General features: G+C 39.0%; 1 protein-coding gene across 1 annotated transcript in view; it reads right to left on the reverse strand.

Moving 5' to 3' along the window:
- Positions 1-350: 350 nt before the first annotated feature.
- LOC137173254 (contactin-associated protein-like 2) overlaps positions 351-23398 on the reverse strand; it is a 62339-nt gene continuing 39291 nt past the window's right edge. Inside the window, exons 8-11 of the mRNA XM_067577980.1 lie at positions 18460-18553; positions 5111-5395; positions 3068-3139; positions 351-2835 (exon numbers count right to left, since the gene is read on the reverse strand). Of these exons, the coding sequence (XP_067434081.1) occupies positions 2636-2835; positions 3068-3139; positions 5111-5395; positions 18460-18553 (651 nt within the window). The 3' untranslated portion in view covers positions 351-2635. The remainder of the gene's footprint in view (positions 2836-3067; positions 3140-5110; positions 5396-18459; positions 18554-23398) is intronic.

Here is a 23398-nt window from a genome sequence, read left to right on the forward strand (position 1 = left end):
CTCAGTGTCCTTTTCTCTTACATGAACTCTCTTCCTCTGAACTCATTTTATATTCACTGTTCAGGTCAGCCATGAAAGACACTGAAAATAAAATTCTTACTGCATCTCTGCACTTCATCATTGTCTTCTTATTTCACGGCTTTTCCACTTCGTTGGTGTCAAATGTTGAGTTAGAAGACAGGAGGAGTGTTGACATACAGCTGTGGGTCATAATGTCCCGATGTCATGATTATTATACGGTATAGATGTCCCATGAATGTTGTTTACCCCTCGTGTAGCACGTGTGTGTCAGAAAGTTTCTATATCTAACTTATGTGTCAACATGAAAGTGATGCATAGAAAAAGACTGATTATTAAAGATCAAACACTCTTTATTGAACTCAATAGAACTGAAAGAAAAACAGATGGATTATGGTTTTGTCTGTTGGAGCTAATAATCCATTATCATCAGTTGTTATGTTCAAACCACATATCAAGGGAAAATGTGCGTGTTTATGTATGGTCTGACTGATAAGATTACTTAAAAAAAGGAAAGTAGAGTCACTTGTTTGCCTTCATGGGTTTGATGTGTGGATGGAGAAAGTCTTCTTTGAGTCCCAAGTACAGTAGAAGGCAGGCTGAGTTCACCAGCTGCTCTAATGTCTCTGATATGGTGATCTACAGTTAGCACTCAACCATGAGGTGATGATGATGTACAAAACCATTCATGTAACAAGGTGCCATGGTAGCAGTTTTACCAAACCGATATACAAAAAGCAAATTCGTAACAAAACAACAAATTTGGCAGCTGGTCAGGAAAAAACAACATGGTTAGAAAACAGAAACATGTACATCTTTTGAATGCATGTTGGACGACAGTGGCACTGTTAGCCAGAAGCTCAATTCAGTGTTCGCAAATCAGCAGACTTCTCATTCTGAACACGTCGCTCTTGTAATTGAATAAACAACCTTGACCCATGCGCTGCCAAACATGCATGTTTACGTGTGTATGTGCGTCACAGAAGGTAGGCGAACAATTGCTGTGTGTTGTGTAGCTTGCTGCTCTTCTATAAATCATCTAAAACAGCTACGCTTGAGAAAGTCAGGTTTTTTAAGGATTTGAGAGAAATCTGCTAGAAGCGTTTTAACTTCAAAATCAGTGTTTTTATCGGGAAATTGAACACAGCACCATAAAAGCACATGAAAACTGTGATTAATGAGAATTCATGCAGCAGTAGTCAGGTTTTTGTAGTATTTGTTAAGTAGTCCAGGACAAGGCGAAATGGCTCAACACCTTGAAGGCACAATGAATTAATAAGCCAATTATCATCTGAACCTCTTCCCAGATCTTAATCAAATATTTGCTGTCAGTTATTTTTTTTGTTTCATGCTGCTTCCACCACTTAATGGCTGGAGTTTAGTGCAACAATCAATACAACTCATTAAGTATCTCATTCATTACTTCCCTGTGAAAATCTTGACTGTCTTTTCTGGCAATGTGGCAAATGCCATTCATCTGACCTAGTGTTCTGTATATCCACCTCTTTAAACAACTTCACACATATACGCACAGACGTATGCACGCACTGTAACCCTACAGCTCACCGTCAGTGTAAGATGCAAAGATATGCAAAGGAATTCCTTGACTCAAAGTCTAACATTTATAAGGTGAGAATCTGAGCTGGTCGTAGAATGACGTAAGACTCAAGAGTTTGGCAAAGAAACAGACCGACCACTCAAGTGTGAGTGAGTAAAGGCTCACTGTTTCACCCATTCCAAATTAAAGAAAGCTGCCGTGCTGAGCTAAACCAACATAACCATGGAGTGTCATGATTTCCCATTATGCTCTGAGAAACTCTTCTCTGCCTTTCCTCAGAAAGGAATGTCCCATACAATCGAATGTCATAAGATTTTAACATAAAACTCTATATTTAATACACATATAATGTAATGGACAGATGCATGATATTGTAATATAGATCTGAAATTTGTCATTAGTATTTATGTATCGGACTCTGAATAAATCTTTTGAGAAAAAGAGAAAATAACACAAAATATTGTATTTACAAAAACTGAACTTTTGGCATCCATGTTAAACCCTATATTACCACAGTATAAGTGGTGTGTCATTTACGGACAGATATGAGTGTTGACAGGCTGGTGCAGCCTGATAAATTAAAAAAAAAAGGGTTTGGCATGTTGATTTGATCATTTTTGATAGAATTTTTGTTAAAATATAAAATCAAAACGCAACCGAGACTGGAGATAAACCTGTGCTATCACACGACCCAGTAAGTATAATTATTTGTCATATACAGTATTCAAAGGACTCCTGAAAACTCCCAAGCACGATACAAAGAAGGACAAGCCGGTTAGTATATACATGTACAGTCTCTTATAGCCGTGCTCCACTGAATAACTGTCCCCCTCTTCTCTCTCTAATACTCTGGATATATAAAAAAACAAAAACAAACAAACAAACAAAAAAGATTTGTACACGTCTTTCCCACATCCCTGCCCTCTCTGGGAGATTATTGTCCTATTGAATGGCCTTTCCTCATCTCTCTTGTGATTGGTCATTGAATGAAACCTCCATCTCTGTGGAAACTCGAGGCCAGACGAATCACTTCCTCCCTCAAAGTCCTGCCATTGGCTGTTAGATGAACCACTCCTTCTTTGATTCGTCGATGGTTTCTGGGTTGTCCGTGCCGATGATGGCCGTGTCTGCCGATTCTCCGGCGGACTCTCCGCTGCTCTTGGCCTCGTTGGTGTGGTAGGTGCCTTTGTGACGGAACATGTAGCGGATCAGGAACACCAGAGTACATAAGATGGTGAAGATCACCACTGCAATGATACCTGCACGGGAGACAGACATCGGTTGTTTTCAATAACTGGTTTACTTTGACAAACCAACCAAAGAACCAACTTTGGAGCATAGTCTCAGTAATCATAGTGTCGTCTTTAATTGACTGAAACATTGAGAAAACTTGTAAGTAGACGCACTTAGTTTTCCAGTAGTTAGCTGTATATATAGACATCTTTATTCAAATCTAACAAAAACTGCTTTCACAAATACGACATTTTGTACCTCCGATGATAGCTGAGTCCCTGTTGACTCCATCAGGAATTACTCTTTCCTCATTGAAGGGGAACTCTGCATCTGAACAGATAGAAAAAAGAAAGAAAGACAGACCGATAGAAAGAGAAATTTAAACTATACATTTATATTAACAAACTCAAAATCTAAGATATTTTATATTAATTCTACTAATATAACTAACTCATTTTATGTTACCAGAATGGCTGCACCAGACCAATCTGTACACATGGAAATACCATACAGATGGGCAAAGTGCATTTCAAGGTCAGGAAAATACCACCATATGAGAGTGCTGTTTTGAGCCAGCATAAAAATAGAGCCCTTGGTCTTTTTCAGAAATGTCACATGGATTCATGCTTAATTTATGCTGAATTATAACTGAAAGATTTTATTCTTGACACTGAAGCAAGAACACAGCAAACAGTATGAATGGAAGTTTAATCTAGATTGGCTCCATCTTCACTACATAGTACATACAGTACATCAGACAGTCAACTAGATGGATTGGTGACAGGTTAAGATTAAGGTTAAGGTTAACAGCTGCTACTTCTGCTCATCCACTATAATTCTCTGTCAGCAGCAATAATCTACATGGCTCTGATTGTCTCTGATTGGACAGAAGTGCAGGGCAAATAAGACAGATGAGGGGTTAAGATGAGCGGAGGAGGTGGTGGGTGATAAAGGATATCGGTTTGCTCTCTCGATCAGTTTCTTAATTTTGTCAGTAATTCCTATTGAGGTGCACAGACATAGACAGAGACTCTCCTGCACACACACAATGTGCATATACAGTACACACAAATGCAAACTGCATCACCGTGTGATGAGCTGTTCAAGCTATTTCTGCTGCTTACAACATAACCCATAGTTCTCCTGGGAAGTAAAGAGAATGAGTAAGAAGAAGAAGAGGCGGAGGAAGGAGTAAAGTAAGTGAAAATGGGATGAAACAGAGGGCAAGAGAGCAATCAGGAGAGGAGAGGAGAGGAGAGGAGAGGAGACAAAGCATATTATAAGTGAGGGATGGAAGGTGGGCTGGATGAATTATAGATTAGATCTATTTATAGAAAATGTAAAGCAGAATAAATACTGATCCCTTCAGTGTAAGGATGGTAGAGAGCCGACTGTGAGTTTGGACCTGGAGTTCAGATCAATAGACTGCATCGATCTGAGATAGCTCAACATTCCCAAAGGCACAGTTGGCACCGAGCCTGAGGAAAACAGCTGCAACCAGAATAATGACACTCTGAAATACCAAAAGCTGCTGAGGAATGTAACATTAGACACATCAGTCGTCAGGTCTGAGTGTGTATGTGTGTGTACGTGTGATCATGGACAGGTAAGCGTGTCCAGAGTAGATCTAGTGTGTAGACGTGAGTGGATTGATTACCGTGTGTGTGTACATGTACTTAATAAAACCTTGATCACCTTGAGTTGATTCAAAACAGAAATGCATTACATTTGCAAATGTCAACTGTGTGTAGTAACCGTGGGAAGTTATTACTTAATGCTAAATGATATGCATAAAGGTTTCATATTCAGTGTATTAGACGGTGCAGCGCTGACACTAACACAGTTAGACAAAATTTGAAAGCTCAGAGTGTGGAATAAACATGCAAATACATATACTGTGTAAAGATCACATTGCGGATTTTGCAAAGCTAATTTATTTCTCTGTTTGCTGAGTTTGACATTTGTTTTTAGCCAAGCTAGCAGTGTGGTTCCCTAAATGACTGTATTGGTCCGTCAGCAACTATTGGATGGATTGCCATAAAATGAAGTACAGCACAGACATTCAGTCTCCACAGGATGAACTGTAATAGTGATTGTCTGACCTTTCGTTGAAGGCCTTCATCAGATCAGATAACATTTGTCCAATAATTTGATTTGTGATCAAATACCTGGTACTCGTAATACAGTGGTTCTGGACTTTTCAAGATACTATAAGTTGACTTTGTAACAGCAAATTTTAGCGTCTTCTTTTACTCCAGTGACTGACAGCAAAGTCTTAAGTGTATTTGGGGTTATCCTCACCTGTGTTATCCAGATGCCAGGGATCTGTTGCGGCAGACATTGGTGGGATGGTGAGAGGTGATGCCCCGCAGTTGGACTCTACCAGTTTACCCTGGTAAGACACTGGCAATGTGGCTGCAGGCTGTCTGTCTGGTTGACCGGCTGCTGGTGTACCTTGTGCCTGTGTGGCAGTTCTTAGTGCAGACTTCAGGGGGGCGACTCCGTTGAACTGCACCCGTGACAGGCACCCGACAAAGCCTGGGGTGTTGTACCGCTCGATGAGCACTGGGTCTATGTGTCCAGTTTCTGAGGAGAGATGCAGAGTTGGATCATTGGATGGTTTTAATGGACTCATCTTGTTATTACTGTATTTAATTAGACTGTCAAACCAGTCCAATTTGATGTTTACTGATGTGGTTTCATGCTGATAAAGTGTATTGATATTCAGAGAAGGAGGGAGACAAAGAGAGAGAGAGCGTAGAGAAACCACAAATCCGAAACACTGGCCTCAGCAGTTTTTAAAGACAAAAACCACATAAATCAGCACTTATTAACCAAAACACACACTCACACAAAACACTTTCTCTGAATGCACAAACTTCTATGTACACCCATTGTTAACACACACTCACAAACCGAGCTTACAACTCAAATACTTGTAGGCACAAAGTTTGCTGATGCACCGAAACATTAATGCAATACTCTGCAATTCTAAAACACCCAGTGAGAATATGACTCTACACAAATGAGGAAAGAAGAGAGTGAAGGGAGCAGAGAAGAGGAGGAGGAGGAGGGAGAAAGAAGAGGAACATATACTGATATTGAACTCTAATGTCAAATTGCAGGATGAATAATGAATTAACACCCCCACCTCTCTCACAGTTTCTCTGTTCACTCTCTTATTCATAGGACGCTTTAGCAGCAGAGTATGTAGATTTCAAATGTTTCTTAAGCAGAAAGCAGCAATGTGAGTGTCGGTCTCTATGGCACACGGAGAGGAAATCAAGATTAGGTCCCTATAATGTTTATATTTAGGTTTCAATCAACACATGTTGCTAATTTTTCTGCTATGGTCGCGAACTTATTAAAAGTCTTTATCGTGCTTTTATGTGTACAAAAGGATGATTGTGTAGCCCATGCAAGGTCATGGATGTAACCCATATCTAATACCAATATGAAGCTGTGACAAATGCCACTATTTGGAGCGTGGGTGATTTACCGGAGGTTCACTTATTGATCCATGGCAATCCAGACAAATCTCTGCCTCTCTGTCTTCTTTGATTTCTGTCTCTCTTCATGTTTCAAAGAGAATGACTTCAACGCACATGTGTATTCAGTTAAGTAGCACCTGAAAAGCAGCTGGTCCAATGAGCTCAGTCCAGCTTGTCCTTTGTAGGTTACCCACGGCAATATTTCCAGTGTTAATATAATATTGATTTTTTTATTGGCAGGTATTTGGAGCTGAAAAGCATCAACTGGAGAGTTGTTTGCTCTCTCAGAGCAGATGTGGCCCGGGGCATTCATTAAAAATGATCTAAAAGAGTTAGATCCACTCAGTGACATCATTCAGTGTATTCAAACAGTGACTGTCTAGTGTAGGCTCATGGTCATGATCACAACAATCATCAAAATGCTGCTTGATGCTTTTAAACATTAAAACATCTTTGTGTAAATAAAGTCTATATATATCATCCTGGCTGGCTTAAATATGGCTGATCATACATCCTGCATAGACACATTCTCACACACACACACACACACACACACACACACACACACACACACACACACACACACACAACTGCAGAGAAGAGAGAGGAGAAATTGCAGGCAGCAAACAAAATGATAAAACAGCCAAACTCTCTTTAACACTTTCACAGAGCTGCAAAATACTTTAGTTCTTCACATGAACTCTGGCTGTGTGTGAAGACAGAACCAGGTTTCATGTTTTTACATGCATGGCTGCTCTGCTGCTGCATGACTGCACCACACCCAGAAGGCACTGTTGGACAATCCTGCAGCAAAAATATGAACAAGGGAAGACTACTGCTGTGTGTGTGTGTGTGTGTGTGTGTGTGAGTGTGTGTGTTTACTAAATGAATCATGTTTGATGATGTATCTGGACACGGCCTATAATGTAATTCTCTCTTTTTATTCCATTTTGATGGGACCGATACAAGTGTGAGTGTGTATATGAGAGTGTGTTTGTGTATGATGGTACACTATTGATTGTGCTGCCAGGAATAGGGCTCAGAGCTATCTGAGTTGTCTACGTACTGTATTTATCATCTGACAAGACCTCCTACTGACTCTTGCATTGCGTGTATACACTGTATACCGCATCTGTGTGTGTGTGTGTGTGTGTGTGTGTGTGCAAAAAAGCTCAAATGTTGCTCAGCATCACCCGCCTGATGAGGCATTGGTCAACCTTTTTTGTAGGAATGGAGACAAATGTACCTGCTATCAATCACTTCACACCTTGATAACAGTGTGGATGAAGTCCATAAGTGTGTATGTGTGTGTGTGTGAATTTGCATATGTGTGGGGGTGTACAGAAAAGGTAGATGGAGAGCAAGAGAGAGAGAAAGAGGTGCCTCACAGCGTGACAGTAAGCACAGTGAGCAGAATAGTGATAACAACATTCGTATGAATACTGAATATGAATATGAATACAGTTCTTTTCTCTCCTGTATCCCTGAACATGTGTTGATCACTGCAGAGGCCTGGGAGTGAATACTAATAGGCTGTCTGTTGAGAGTATAACAGCCTGCTTTGCATACAATGCTGGTAAGGGGTAAATAGCCAACAAGCCTCCCTTGTTTCAGATTTTTTGGGGCCAGTGATTTCACAAGGGAACGTAGAAAGCGGCATGTTTCCAGCTAAAATAACACACTTGTTACTCATAAACATCACCCATTTAATACGGACTGAGAGCTGGGTTGTCACTGATAAGAGGCCTCATCGGTTTTAATGGGAACATAAAATATCAATTTTGTACTAATGGAGGACAACAAGAGGTGGACACAATTACACAAACGCCTGCACTACCTAATGCAATTCAATACAATATAGTACCTTTCTAAAGTTGTGAATGTTCAGATTGCATTAGAAAAGTGTTGATTCGGCTCTGTGATATTGTACACGCTTACAAAAAGACAGGAAGTAGCATGAAATGTTTGGAATATAATGCAATCAAATATAACCGCACTGCAAACAGTGGACTATAAAATTGCCAAAGAGCTGAATCAACACTTTTTTGCCTTCTCAATAAAAATTATACCCACTATAAGCTTCACATGGTAAGTTCTTGCTTATTTGACAACTTTTAAGAATATTTTCATCATGCCCAGTACTTAAAAGTCAGACAGGTTTGTAGACACATAAAAATACTCTGCTTATTAATTTGCATCTAATATTGGTTTAATAACATTCTAAATAACATATAAACATTAACAAGTCATATCTCCTTGTCAGAGCCAGTCATGACATACAGACATGACACATCTTATTGCTTGTAATCCTTTCTTTTGGCCTGTCTTTGGCCCTCAAGGGGCTTTCCAGACTAATCAATAAAACATGGGCAAATACACACCCAAACCAACAGGACTCCACACACTAATCACGATAAGAACTAAACAAAGACTAATCCATCTGGCTTGAGATTGCAATAATGAAATGTACCTTCACATATGATCACAGTGTGGTCCAGCAGTTGTGCTACATACCACATGTGACCCCTCTTTTCCAAGCTCACACACACACACACACACACACACACACACACACACCGTCACAACAGCAACAAGGTCAGCATGTTGATCAGAGGATTGCACCTTCTGACGGTGTGTCACCAGGGTGACTGATGACATCACATGAATAATTCAATAGGTGTGGAGGCACATAAAGCTGTGAGGAGAGGTCTGGTGTGAGGAGAATGGGTAGGTAGGGGGTGAGGGGGTGAATTGTCTGTAGGGGAGACAAAAAGAAGTGGGTCAGGGACAGAGAAAAGAAGGGAAGATGGAAGCAGAGAGGGAGGGGGTAGTAGATGCCTCTCCAAAAAAGGGGACTGGTGGTGGGGGGGGAAAGGTGAGAGATGTGATAGGAGAAGAGGAGGAGGAGGAGGAGGAGAAAATACAGAGGAGAGTGTCCCTGGTGTATGTGTGTGTCTGGGTGAGTGGATGTAAAAAGAAAAAGAAGAGTGGGAACGAAATGGGGTGACAAGAGGGGTGCTCAAATGGAGGGGCAGGGTAGAGGAGATCAAACACTGTTGCCATGGCAACAAATGGAAGCTGATGCAGGGGGAGAGAGAGGGAAAAGAAAGGGAGTGTTAATGAAATGAAATGAAAATATGAGACACACCAAAAGAATATTAATGTTAATCCACCCACCACTCCCTTTGTAATAGCAAAACAAATATTTAGGCAGCAGCAATATCAAAGCAGTAGAAATAAACTGATAAAGAAAAATATAAAAATGAGAGAGAAAGAGCACATTTTGAGTGTAAAAAACATGTTCTTGAAGCTATGAATATTTTTGAATTGTATATATTTTCTATTTAACTGTTCCCTCTTGAAAAAGATTGATACTAGTGTGTTTTCTTGTGACTACATTTATGTCTAATGCTAAGTTAAAAATAAAGCAAAAACTACAAACTGACCATTTCTTCTTTGATTTTTGGCTCTTGTGCAGTTTGGTTGTGATCTTCTCTACAGTGTTGCTAAGACTGTCATAAAAACCGTGTTAAATTAAACCAAAATGATATCAATTGCGGTGAATAAAGACACCTGTGCAGCCTGGACAGAGTGATAAATAAGGAAAAAGTGAGGAAAGGTGGAGCTGCAGAGAAATGACAGAGAAAAACTGATGAAAGACACGGGAGATAAAAGCTGAAGCAAATGCATGACTGTTAGTTTCAGACATGAAAAATACACCTGTGGTTGCAACACCTATATTGACCACAAACACACAGGTGTATGTATCAATGCCACCCATCCTCCTCAACCAGGATGTCAGATTGCACAGATGCCAAGTCAAGAAACACAGACATAACAGACGCAGCAACAAGCAGACCAATAATATAGTTAATATCGTTATGACGGCTCATTTCTCTCTCTGACTCAGATACATGCCAGGGTTCTGTATAATTTTCCTGCAATTCAGTTAATCCAGGGGGGTGGATTGGCTTTAAAATTCAAAAGCATCAAGAATTTGACTCGCTATCACTCTATGAGGAAATCATGAAAAAACAAATGCTCTACTGCAAATTTAACTAACATTTGACATTAGACTGGCTGAATTAGTTAAACCTTGGCACATTTATGCATACACAGTACGACAACACATACAGATGAAGACACAGAGATACACACACATATGCATACAACTGTAGTTACCTATAAGGAGTTTGCGTATACAGTTTGTGAGGCAATCCTCTCCACTCGTTCTTCCTCTCTGCTATGTGGATCTCTTAACACCGTGGCACACTGGCAAGCTCTCTCTCTCTCTCTCTCTCTCTGTGTCTGTCTGTCTCTACCTCCCTCTATCGCTCTATCTCGCTGCAGTGCAGTCCCACCCCCACTCAGACACAGCAGCTGGAGAAAACCTGGATCCTGGAGCAGCACCAGGATGGATCAGGACTCAGTAGGGTAAAGTAAAACTACTGGTGATAGGCGGGGAGGGTGGCATGATGTCATCCTTACACACACACACACAGATACGGACACACACACACACACACACACAAAGCGGTGACCACATACACGTACGAGCATCTTGATTTTAGAGATTATAGAATTAGCACACAGATACAATGCCTGGAGAGATAAGAGAGTAAAACTACTCTGTGTTATCATCTGACAGCAGGGTTCATCGGTGCTTTAATCAGTCGGGACGTCTGGCGGCTCTGAACTCAAAGGTCAAAACACAAAAGACAGGCATTGAATCAGCGGCTGCCTGGAAGGGAGAGAATTGATTGAACTTCATCATGGCATGCTTTGAAAAATGGTCAGCAGTATGTAATGTCAAGTATACGTGATGTGTGTTTAATTAGTTCAACTTCATTATGTATGGCTGGCTGCTGAATCCTCAAAAACAGCTACCCTCTCCCAAAAAACTCATCCTCAGCAGGACAGCAGTCCACTTTAATGATTTATGAAGGCACTGATGTTTTCAGCTTTCCTGAGCGTGCAAAGTAGCATTGGTGCCAGTTTCCAGGATGAAGATGGGTGAAATGTCTATGAATTAATAAGCTGTTTATTTGGTGTGCTGTCCTGCTGATTACTTTTTAAATGACTTAGTTAAAACATGCAAAACTGCTGGTATGGTCCTTTTACCGACTATATGTTGACCATCCACGGTATACTGTTTATTTTTAACATGTTCATGTTCAGATTAAAGTGTCTGTATGCAGATGTGCTCTTAAACATGTTCAGGAATCATTTAAAAAGTGAGTGTTCTTAAATGTTTTTCTTAATTATTACAAATTACACATAATCTATGCAGAAAAAAAAATGCTTTTTTGAGAAACTAAAAGGATGTTTTTACCTTTCTAATTTTTTCACAACTTTTACCCATGAAAACACCTTCAGCTCCATTAGTGTAGATAGAAAACTTCATATCAGAAGCAAAGCCTGCATCTGTGCTCAAGTTAAATATGCCAATGTTTAAATAAATATAAAAAAATAATGTATATTAAAACTATCTGTGCTCCTTAAAAAGATATCCCACGCTCCTATGTTTTTTCACAGATTTACACTGAACATGATTTTTCAAGCGACAAAGTTGAATCCATCTTGATCTTCAAGATGGTGTGTTAACAGATGGATTGGCACAGAGGTACAAATTGTACAGTGGACAGATCTGGATATACAGCGATGATATTCATTTCCTATCTGCTGGCTAGACTTCACTTGCACAGGCAGATGGTTGAGAGTTATGGTGATTAAAACAGGGCAAAATCTTCACTGGTTTGTGTTGTTGTGTATACCCCGTACAGTATGTATGCATCTGTATTTGCAGTTTAGATATAAAATAAGTACTAATCAACTAATAAACTTTTATTTATAGAGCACTTTAAGTTTACAAAGTACTTTACAAAAAGGCAATTAGTTCATGTCATGCCTGAGGGGAAAAAGACTTCTTGAGGGTCAATGATTGATTTTGTGAACTAAAATGTCGATTCAAAGCAAAAGCACACGGACAAGACAATCCTGAGATGGAAATAACAGCTATTACACCTCAGAGTTCCTCAGAATGAAGCTATTACACCTTGAAATGTCAGCATGACACAGCCTGCGTAAAATAATTGGCAGTACCCACAGGGAGTGACATGTTAAAGATGTGTGGACAGAGTTAACGGAATGAGAGAGGCTAGGGGAAAAAAAATATAGAGAAATCAGAATTTCAGTGTGGCACTGATGTACATGTCCTTTACAACCAACCCTCAGGGCTACAATCATCTATCTCTAATAACACTTTCACGGTGTCACTATTTCTCTCGCTCTCTCTCTGCCTTTGGCTTCAAGTCTATTTCCTTTGATAGACACGCTCACATACAGTCTGCACACACACACACACTCACACAGATTTGTGGCACTGAGGACTGGGTTGGGAGTGTGCCTGCTGTTCTGGCTGATGTATGACTCATCTCACCCCCCATCTATTCTACTGGGATGCAGAGATCTAGGGAGGACATGCCCATACGCAATACATCAACACACGTACACACACAGGCTGTTGTTAAGGATACAGTTACCTTCACATACACGCTGCATACTGTTACATTAAGCATCAGGCTACAGTGGTTTCAGCAGCGTAGAGCACGTGCTGAATCATCCCTGTGCTTCATGATCAATAACACTTTAGCACAATTACCCTTGACAGCAAACACTTAAAATCTCATGACCCTGGACCTGAGATATCCACACTGCCAGCTCCAACAAACAGGCTGAATGATGACCATAAAAAATTGTTACATAAACAGTCATTGGTTTTGTTCATTAAAACCATAGTGAAATTCTGCTCAGGCAGTCACTTTTTACAAGATATTTTAGTTTATGCAGAAATAAAACAGATGTGAGTGTAGATTAGAAGTGCTGGGTAGATATAATAGTAATTATTATGATATGCAGTCTCAGATCTATTTACTGTGGTACTCTATCAGTTTTTAAAAGCTGAAAAACTTGAAATTTATAATAAAAATCTTAAGTCTTTCACTAACAAACCTTACTAACCTTTAACTTGTGAACAAGTGTAGATAGACAAGATAAAAGCTGATGGTTTACAATTAAAGGTGCAGTGTGTAGGATTAGCAGCATCCAGTGGAATGGACTTGGCAGAAGTGGAATATAATATTCATAAGTATGTTTTCATTAGTGTATAATCACCTGAAAATAAGAATTGTTGTGTTTTCATTAGCTTAGAGTGAGCCCTTTATATCTACATAGGGAGTGGGTCCATGTTGCACCACCATGTTTCTACTATTGATGGATTGATACTTCAACACTCACAAGCTACTCATTTGGTATCGATTCCTTTAAAGGATATTGATAATACAAATATATAAATACAAAATGTTGGTGGCTGCATCACTTCCAAACATTTTCAGTACTTTTGTATAATGTTTGTGCCAATAAACAGCCCTGACATACTTAGCTGGCCTGTGTCACATAACTGTGGAAATCTACTGTATGTGACATGAGAACTGAGAGTACACAAGTGGGCAAGCACTTCCGCCTCAAACTTGTGAGAGAATGGCAGAAAGGAAATGTAGTGTGGTGTGGTGCTACTTTTCACCTGTAGATAAAAATACAGCAAACAAGAAAGTAACACAGAGCCGCAACATGAGTAACCTCTTCAAACATTACAAAAAAAACACACCCTAAAGTGTAATAGATATGCATATCCCATAAACTTCAGTCACAAGTTCCAAAGACGTGTAAGGAAAAAAAATACATACAATACATAGAAATATATTATACAAAGAAAGACAATAGAAATAGAAAGGACTCTCAGAGCACAATAGAAATGCATCAGGCCAGTAGCCTTGAAACCCTGAAAGTTATAAGGAGGCTGAACAAAAACAAGATGTCCATACATCCAAGTCTCTTGCACCAACTTTTTTTTCCAACTGTTTCTGAACATCGCTGTGAGGAAGCCTAACTAGTCGAATATGTAAGTTGCTTTGGGAAAAATCATGGCCTGTTTAAGAAGACTGAGAAATCTCTGAGAAAGTGCAAAGGTGCTCATGTTTTATGTTGTTGGTATTTTAATTCATTTTATTCATATTTATGTTATGATTATTTATTTATTTATTATTATTTTAATCATAGTATTTCTGTAAAATACTGGAATATTTTTTACGCTTATTAGCGCAAACATTTTTATTTACTATTTATATTTGCTTTTGTAATAAATTTGTTTTTAATGGCTGGTATGTGTCATGTGATTTAAATTAAAGTGCCCAAATTAAAAATGCCCATTTAAGAAATGATCAGTATCAGTTTTGTTAAAATTGTATGTGTTTTGTTAATATTGTATGTGTTTCTGCAGCAGTCCAGAATGGACAAACCAAACACTGGCTTTAGAGAGGGCCTTGCGTTTTTCACAAGTTTGTTGCACACCATAGGTTCTCCTACATGCTTGGAAGGGGAAGGGGAGGGGTATTCAGTTGATTGCAGTCTGCAACTTCACTGCTAGATGCCACTAAATCCTACACACGGGACCTTTAAGAATTTCAGTGTAAATTGAGATTTGCAAAAAATCTAGACATTTATTCTCAGAAACATTAACACGGTACTTAAAGATGCAATAAATGACATTCAGCGTCACTGGATGTCAGCAAACAACAATTTGCTATGTAAAGATATAATGGAGTAATTGTGACCTGAGCAGAGAATGAAGTCACACTCCCTCTGTGTGTGTTGCTATTTGAGCTTCACTGTTCTTTGTTTTGGTAGCTAGTCCGGCTGCGCGTGCATGTTAGTGCATGTGAGTCCCTCCATGTCCTCCTCCTCCGTTTCCAAGATGGCGGCCATGTCACAAACTTTCTCATATTACAGCTAAACAGCACACTAAGATATGTTCCTGAAAGCATTTGAGATGAGAAATAGGCAATGCAGTAACAGAATCTTGATTCATATTTGATTAGCACTGCCTAATTTGACAGTTTGATCTGAGTTTCGTGAGTTGTCGGTTCAAGGGCCGCTTCCCCCCCCCCAACTTTATTGAGCAAACAACACACACATTTGTTTTGGTTTGAGATGTTGGTGCTATAGTGTGACATCTGGTGGCTGAATGTCGTGTATTGCAACTTTAAAGTTACTTTGTATTGGGCAGTACCACGTCATTATTTAAGCAATTAGTTGACAGAAAAAAACACATCTTTACTGTATATTAATTATCTTAATATTTTTATCATTTATTTTTTATAATTTTAGTAATATTTGGAATGTTATGTGTTTATGTAAAAAAATAATGTTGGCAAATATATTGTGATTACATTTTTTCACTGCTCAAATTTTGATATTGATATTAACCTAAAAAAATCGTGTTGGGCTATTGTTTGGATATTCATCTGTGTATCTATCTGTTCTTTAATGTCTAGCTCCCTTGATTGCTGCCCTCTTTATTCCAGCCAATTTATCCCATCTCACAATCAGCAGGCTGTGAGGTGATAGAGGAGACGTCGCTCTGATCAGTGTGTGTGTTTGTTTGTGCTGCACCAAACACAGAGTCTCTGTCTCCCAGAAATAGAGAATCTGATAGCTCAGCTGTCTGACAGCCTCTCTTGTCTCTGTGGTCCCAGCGCAGAACTGGAACAGATCTGATGAAATGAGCAAAGTCATATGTCTGCTTTTGTTCTGACTGCTTTGTTTCCTCTTCTTCTCTGTCTTTCTGAACACTATATTCCAGCATCCTTCTGTTTTCCTGTTTCTCTTTTGATCTAATTATCTAATTTTTTCCTTACTCTGTCCATTATGTTTTATTCTGTCATGATTTTTACTACAACGTCATAGACTTAACATTTCAGCATATTGAGTCTATTGAAGTGTAAGGCTGTATAGATGAATTAGTAAATACATGCTGTTTTGGCATGTTAGGTGACTTTGTCCTGTGTGTCCTTAAAGCATCTGTGCTGGGCAAAGATGGATGGCTGTGTTTTGTGTGTGTATGTGCATGAGCATATGCTTGTGTGTGTCAGTGCATGGTTTTATATTCCCAGGGATTCTTGTGGTGTGTGTGGCAGTCGATAGTTCTGGCTGGTAAGTGAAGTCGGCCATTACTTCAACCTCACTGACTTTGTCGGCACTTGAGGCAGAGGACAAAGGACATGAGAGGGAAGAAGAAGAGAAGAGAATAGAACAAGCTGCAGCAAAATGCAAATAATGAGATTCAATCCTCCATCAGAGGTACATTATTAGTAATTAAAGAAGCTAATAAACCCAAACAAAATCAAGCCATAAACCATAGTTACCACTTGGGAGAACCTAAATAGGTTAAGGTAATTGAGAATGGATAATCAGGGTAATTAGGGTAATCAATGTCTAAAGTGTTTAGGGCATTGTTAAGATCTCTAAATCCAGTGAGGAAAAAAATAAATGTTGCACAAAATCATGAATTACATTTTAATCAGCGTCAGCGCTACAGTGCCCCTTTGTCCTACAAGTAATGTGTCAAAATAGTAGCGGCTGACAAACCTAAATATCCACATAAAAGAGGAAACTCACGTAAAGGTTTGGGATTCTTTTGTTCTGTCAGTTATCTAAGACAGTCAAGCACCGTGGGAATTCAGAAGAGTCTAATATCAGGGTATCAAACATCAATTGTCAGAGACATTTTCTGTCATAACATGGTATTTGTTGAGTTGCACAGCCTTATCAGCCACAAATGTGAATGAGCACCAGTGGTGCAAAGTAACTAAGTACATTTACTCAAGTACTTAAATACAATTTTGAGGTACTTGTACTTTACTTGAGTGTTTCCATTTGATGCTACTTTATACTTCCACTCCACTACATTTCAGAGAGAAATATTGTACTTTCTACTCCACTACATTTATTTGATAGCTTCAGTTACTTTTCAGATGAAGATTTGACACAATGGATAATATAACAAGCTTTTAAAATACAACACATTGTTAAAGATGAAACCAGTGGTTTCCAACCTTTTTGGCTTTTGGCATCTTACAAAAAGCAGTGTGTAGTTGAGGTCACATTTCAGATGTTTATGAGTTGTTAACAGCTCCACCAAATAGTGATTTTTCCCTCTAAACTTCTCACATGGTTTCACTTCAATAAATGATTTAAATAAATGATTCAAGATTTCACCAAAAATCAAAGATTAGGGAAAGAAAAAACTGAAAACAGATTTGTGTTTCAGAACTTTGTTTTTTCTTCTTTCCTCTCCCATTAATCATCTCACGACCCCTCAGATTTATCTGCTGACCCTATGGAGGGACCTGATCCCTATGTTGGGAACCACTGGACTAAACTAGCTAACTGTGTATAAAGTAGTTCAAGCTAGCTCCACCTCCAGCAGCTACAACAGTAACACACTGATGCTTTAGTATTAATTATCCAATGATGTCATATATAATAATATATCAGTCGGAAGGATGGAATGAGTACTTTTACTTTAATACTTGAAGTACATTTTGCTGCTAATACTTATGCACTTTTACTTAAGTAAGTACTTCTGAGTACTTCTTCCACTACTGATGCATACCATACAGGCAGAGACAGATGCAGATGGAATTACTGTATGTGATGCAGCAGCATCCCTCTGCAGTTCTCTGGTGTCCTCTAGTGGACATGATGTGTAAATATAGACTCGTATTTATATATTTATATTTTAAGAATCACATTGAAAACTAAATGATTTATCTTGGGGTTAGTCTTGCCTTAAATTTGACTAAATAAAATAAATGGAATAGAATATGACACTTTTGTCAGATACACAGTATATATACAGTACATCTAAAAAACTGTTTTCAGTGTGCTTCTGAAAATCTGCTGATGCGCAGTCAGCCCAAAGGGTGGCACGTGTACAATATAATATAGAGTCAGATCTCCCTGACATTTGAAAAGGAAAGGAGAGACCAGCAGATGCTTGCTTCTAAAGAAACAACTGTGATCAGATTTGTCTGGTTTATCTAAAGTTGATTTACTGGGAGCTATAAATTACATTTTGAAAACTACATCTATGTTTATCAGGAACATTTACAGCTTGATATTAAGCAGATTGTTTGATCCATGAGAGGTTGGGGTTGGAGTGGTATGAGTTAATTAAATGAATGAAAACAACTGCAATAAGTGTAGATATTAAAGTTTCACACTGCATGAAAAAGGTTCAAATTGTAGAGACATACTTACCGAAGACTTTGCCCAAGAACAGCGTCTTGACCAGGTTGAACTTTGTGTCTGAGGCATCTGGGAGGGTGTAGCTGACTGGAGGGTAATGATCCAACTGAGTCAGAGGGCGAGAGAGATGGAGGGATAATATATCAGTATCTGCATTTTTAATGAGAGTCTGGGTCCAAAAGCACTGACTGCAGCATTTTCAAAGACCTGGTCTAGGACCTGCATCAGCACATTAAGCAGAGTACACAAGATGATGAAGAAGAGATGGTAATTCACTGCTGTCAGGCTGTAAAGTTACAGCACAGCATAATCAAAAGCTCAATGTCTCCCTCTTGTGGTTTTAAAATGCCAGCCCAGTGCAAGGGAACCCACTCTGTTTACATAAAAAAAAAACCTCATATTATTCCAATGAATCATGATTAAAGACAGTTCATTAAATATTAATTAACATAACTACATCTAATTCAGCAACCAGACAACCAGGAATAACTCCAGTATTAACTCAAGTCTATTTTTCGCTCCCTTTATTTCAAGGCTTAAGCATTGTCACAACATGTTTTTGAAACTTATTAAAAATACAATTTGATTTTCCTCTAGAGGGTTGAAGTGGTATGGAAATAATCTACAAATAATAAATGGATATTCTTATCCTCAAAAAAATCAACCTGTATTACATCTTTTATCAACTTTTTCCAATTATATAAACTAGAAGAAATATGCATGGATATCTTCATTATGTGTGGTGTTTATCAACCTCTACCCCTGTTCAGAATACCAATCTATATATCTGTCCTTCAAGTCACACCAGACCAACTTGGGAAAGCTGTTAATTTTGCTTTTCTTTTTTGTTTAGTCAAACTAGTCACGGCTGAACACAAACAATTGAAAAGCAATCCTCCATAATGATTCCGCAAACAAACAGCTCTTCACCAGGACTAGATAAATAATCACACATTAATTAACAATATGCAATAAAATCTGTGGTGGGTTCAAAGCTTTTTATTTTTTTCTTTCCTGGAGATCTTAAATAGAGAGAACAAGCAGCGTGTTTACAAAGAAGAGCGTCAGTGGAGATGTGAGAGCAGAGAGGGTGATGAAGGGAGGGAATACACAACTTTAATATCCCTGCAACATAATTAACTTGTTATTGCTGTATCACTGAAGTTTCTAATTAGCTTGAAGGCTGCAGCCAGTGCTATTGACGAGAATCATTTCAACCCCACAAATTGGTTTCTGTGTGTTCCAGAAATAAAAGATCTTCCTCCTTTCTCTCGTGCTCACAGGAGGACTGTATCTCAGCTTACAGCAGTGTGCAGAAATCATACCAGCGGCCCAAGCCAGAAGAGGGGCGGCTGATTGAAAACAATGACTTTTGTTACCGTGTCTTTTACTGGAAATTTGTTCCATTGATGTGCTGAATAGCTGTCTTGGCCTGTTAGCTGGGTGCTGAGCTGGACTGTTGCTAAAGGGTTGAGATTTGTGTGTGTGTGTGTGTGTGTGTGTAGTTCTTGTTTATTTGAATCAGTAGTCCTCCCATACAGAAAATCTCTCTACCCCCAACCCTGCCAGACTATTTTCTCCTTCTTTCTCTCTTTACACACGCAGCATATCCTAATTTGATTCTTTCCAAAAGTCTGGTCTCAGCGGAGCATTGTGTGGATTTTGTTTTCCATAGTGACTGCAGGGCGGGATAATGGGGCACAATTAAATTGCGCTCAGCTTATTTACTTTTATCTGAGAAAACAAATTGGCTGCACAACCAGGGAAGGAGGTGTGAGTCTCAAAACCCCACAAAAATGTCCACAGAGGGAGACAGCAAGGGAAAAAAAAACTCATTTTACCAAACTTTGTCAATTACAACAACAATTATTGGGATCCTTTCCTTTTACGTTGCACCATTTAGACAACACAATTTTCTCTTTAAACGCTGTTGGTGCCTCTTAGGTTACATAAAGCTTACATAAGCAAAGTAATCAGGGGTTAGACAAAGATAAAATTAACAATGGGTGAAATCTATTTCCCTGAGTATGTCCTCAAAAAGAATCTAATTTAGCCAATGTGCTGTATATATTCAAACTAATTTACGGTACACTGAGAACTTCTTTTGTGGCAGCTCTATTTCCTTAATGATATCCAAGGGACAGCAAAATCTCCTATCACAGGTAAGTGCAAATAAATGCTAATTTCCTTTTTTTTTCTCTACTCGAATAAAGTTTAACACCATTATCAAGTGAATTACTGAATTATTGTCCCGTCCCATCACAGCAATAGCCAGTAGCAGTTCAAACAGCAGAAACCAACCACAGCAACACATTTTGTAGGATCTTTTATGTTAAGAAATAATTAAAAAATACTGTGAATTGTTGTGTAATAGGCGGGGAAAGAGAGGAAGAGAAGGGAGGAGAGGAGGGGAGAGGAAGAGAGAAGAGAGATGAGACGTCTGATACCTGAAGGGACTCCACACCTTCATCTCTAAACTCTCACAGTATGCGAGAGGTTTAGAGAAAGAGAAAGCCAGAGATGGAGAGACGGGAACTTATCTTGATGCTGCCTTGATACGCCTTTGATAGTGAGCTAACCTGTCAAGACCTCACAGACTTACTTAAAAAGCAAACACTTGCTTCGTTTGCTGCTCTCTGCATGCTTGAGTGTGCATTTCAGCAGGTGTTTGTGTGCACATGCAGATCCACACCTTGAAAGAAGCCTCAGGTCTATGAAGGTGCAAGATAACCTAAATGCATCAAAGTGATCTTTGTTATCATATTTTGTGGGTCTAATTTCTTTATCTAAAGACATTATCTTTTCCTTTCAACCCCCTCCCCCTCTCTCTGACTCTCTGGTCTGTCTTTTTCTTTTGCTCTCCATCTCTCTCCTGCTCCCTTTTTGCTCAGATTCCAATTACCACAGACCTACTTGTCTTCCCACTTGTTCTCTCCGCAGTGTCTTTAAACTAAACAGTCGCTTGTCTAAATGCCTTTAAGATTTGCAGCCCTGATAGCAGAGAAGTGAGACTTGTGCAGCCTCAGGTAAACACTCGACTCTCTTTTACCCTGGAAATTGAATTTGATCCACTGGCAGGCCCACCAGCATTACTGACTTTTATTGCATCTAACTCATCTCTGTCTCTCACTCATGCTGTCATGCTGTTTTATGAGATGAAAGCAGCTGCAACAAGGCTTCTGCTGAACATGTAAACAAACTAATGATGGGTTGGTTAAATTTGTAATGCTGGTGGCACAGTACAACAAAACACCAGGCTTTAACACATAATGTAATGTCAAATATTTCAATAAATAGCAGTACACATTTCACCACATGATATTTCAGAGTGAAAAAGCGGCTGCTTTTAAACAACTGCATTTAGGTGAAATTCTGCACCTTTGGTCAGACTCTGTAAGTACTTTTGATGCATGACATTTCTGACAGTATAATTAAAACACACATTAAGGAAAAATTCCTTTACTCTGAGGGCTCAGACATCAACACTGGACAGTATACTTTGATAACAAAGCTTCTTCTATTAGCGAGACAGTGCATTTTGTTCCAGTGGATTAAAGAAGTCCCCAACTGTACTGCAGTGATATGGACATATATAAAGTTGAGAAATGAGAAATAACCCCTCTCAAAGATCACTTATGACCCATTAGAAGTGTGTGGCCTTGCATTTATCTGCAGAGCCTCTGCCTCCTCTGCCCTCTGCCTGCAATTTCTTATTTTCTTATTATTTTGCTGTGTTCGGGATGTTTCTGGGCGTTAGCCTTTGGGTAGAGGGTGTGTAGCCCCGAGCCAATAACAGCACGCAGGATATGAGGTTGGGACTCGTAGCCGAGTGACCAGGTTACATCGCTGTCTCTGTCTCTCTCCTCTGCTTTCTGTCTGTGTCATGGATGTATAAGGAGAATGGGTCTGTGTGTTAGACCGAGGGCGGGGCTGAGCTCCAGACACACATGCAGAGCAGAGAGGCCATAGCGGACAGGATGAAGTGTGAGCTTCGTCTGCATTCACACAACATCCAGAAATGCGGCACCTTCCCACAGGGTTGTACGGAGGTGTGGGTGTGATTATTCATGCTTTAGAACATAACTGCTGTGAAACAATCAGAAAATAACATTTTATTTCTCTGATTCACAGCTTTGTCCTTGCTACCACTACTGCCTCTCTTCATTCGCTCTCTAGCTCGCTCCACCACCGTTGTGAATGTTGTGTTTACAAACAGCAACTGACAAATCCTGCATACTATACCTTTAAAGAAAATTACTCATTTATTTTATGATACCTTGCAATTAGTCTTAGCTCCTCTACTGAGAAAAAGTTTGGACTTAATACTAAAGGGAAACCCAATTATTACAGCTAGTAATAGTTTTCCTTGTTGATTAATTTGTGCATAAGATATCAAAAGATAGTGTGGAATGCCGGTTGTGATTTTCCTGGGGTGGCATCTTCAGGGGTCTTGTTTTGTCTGACCAGCTGTCTGGAGCCCAAACTGAGTTTATTATAGAAATCTGAAAAGGCTAGTGAGTATTTACATTTGGGGGCTACAGCCAGAAATTGTTAGGCAATTTTGCTTTTAAAAATTACTTGGATGATTAGTTGACCCTTAAATAGTTGCAGGTTGGCTTTCTGTTGATTGACTAGTCAACTGATGTTTCAACTCTAATTTTATTTCTGACTATGTACATCATAACTGACTAATTCTGTTCCACTGTGATGCAATTACATTATTTTCAATTTTCAAATGAATTTTATTTAATTATTAGCGCTATATCCAGGTTTGATATTGATGCTGTCATGTATTTCTTTGCTGCATTAACATTTAAAACATTTAAAAAAATGAAAAATAAATACATTTTTAAAAGGTGGATCATGCAGATGTTTTACTGTTTGGGTTTATACATCTTGTAGCAAAACATGCTTTTTCTTCCTGAATCTGCACACAATTAAATGCATCTGT

Source organism: Thunnus thynnus, chromosome 21, assembly GCF_963924715.1.
Source record: "Thunnus thynnus chromosome 21, fThuThy2.1, whole genome shotgun sequence".
Classification (NCBI taxonomy): domain Eukaryota; kingdom Metazoa; phylum Chordata; class Actinopteri; order Scombriformes; family Scombridae; genus Thunnus; species Thunnus thynnus.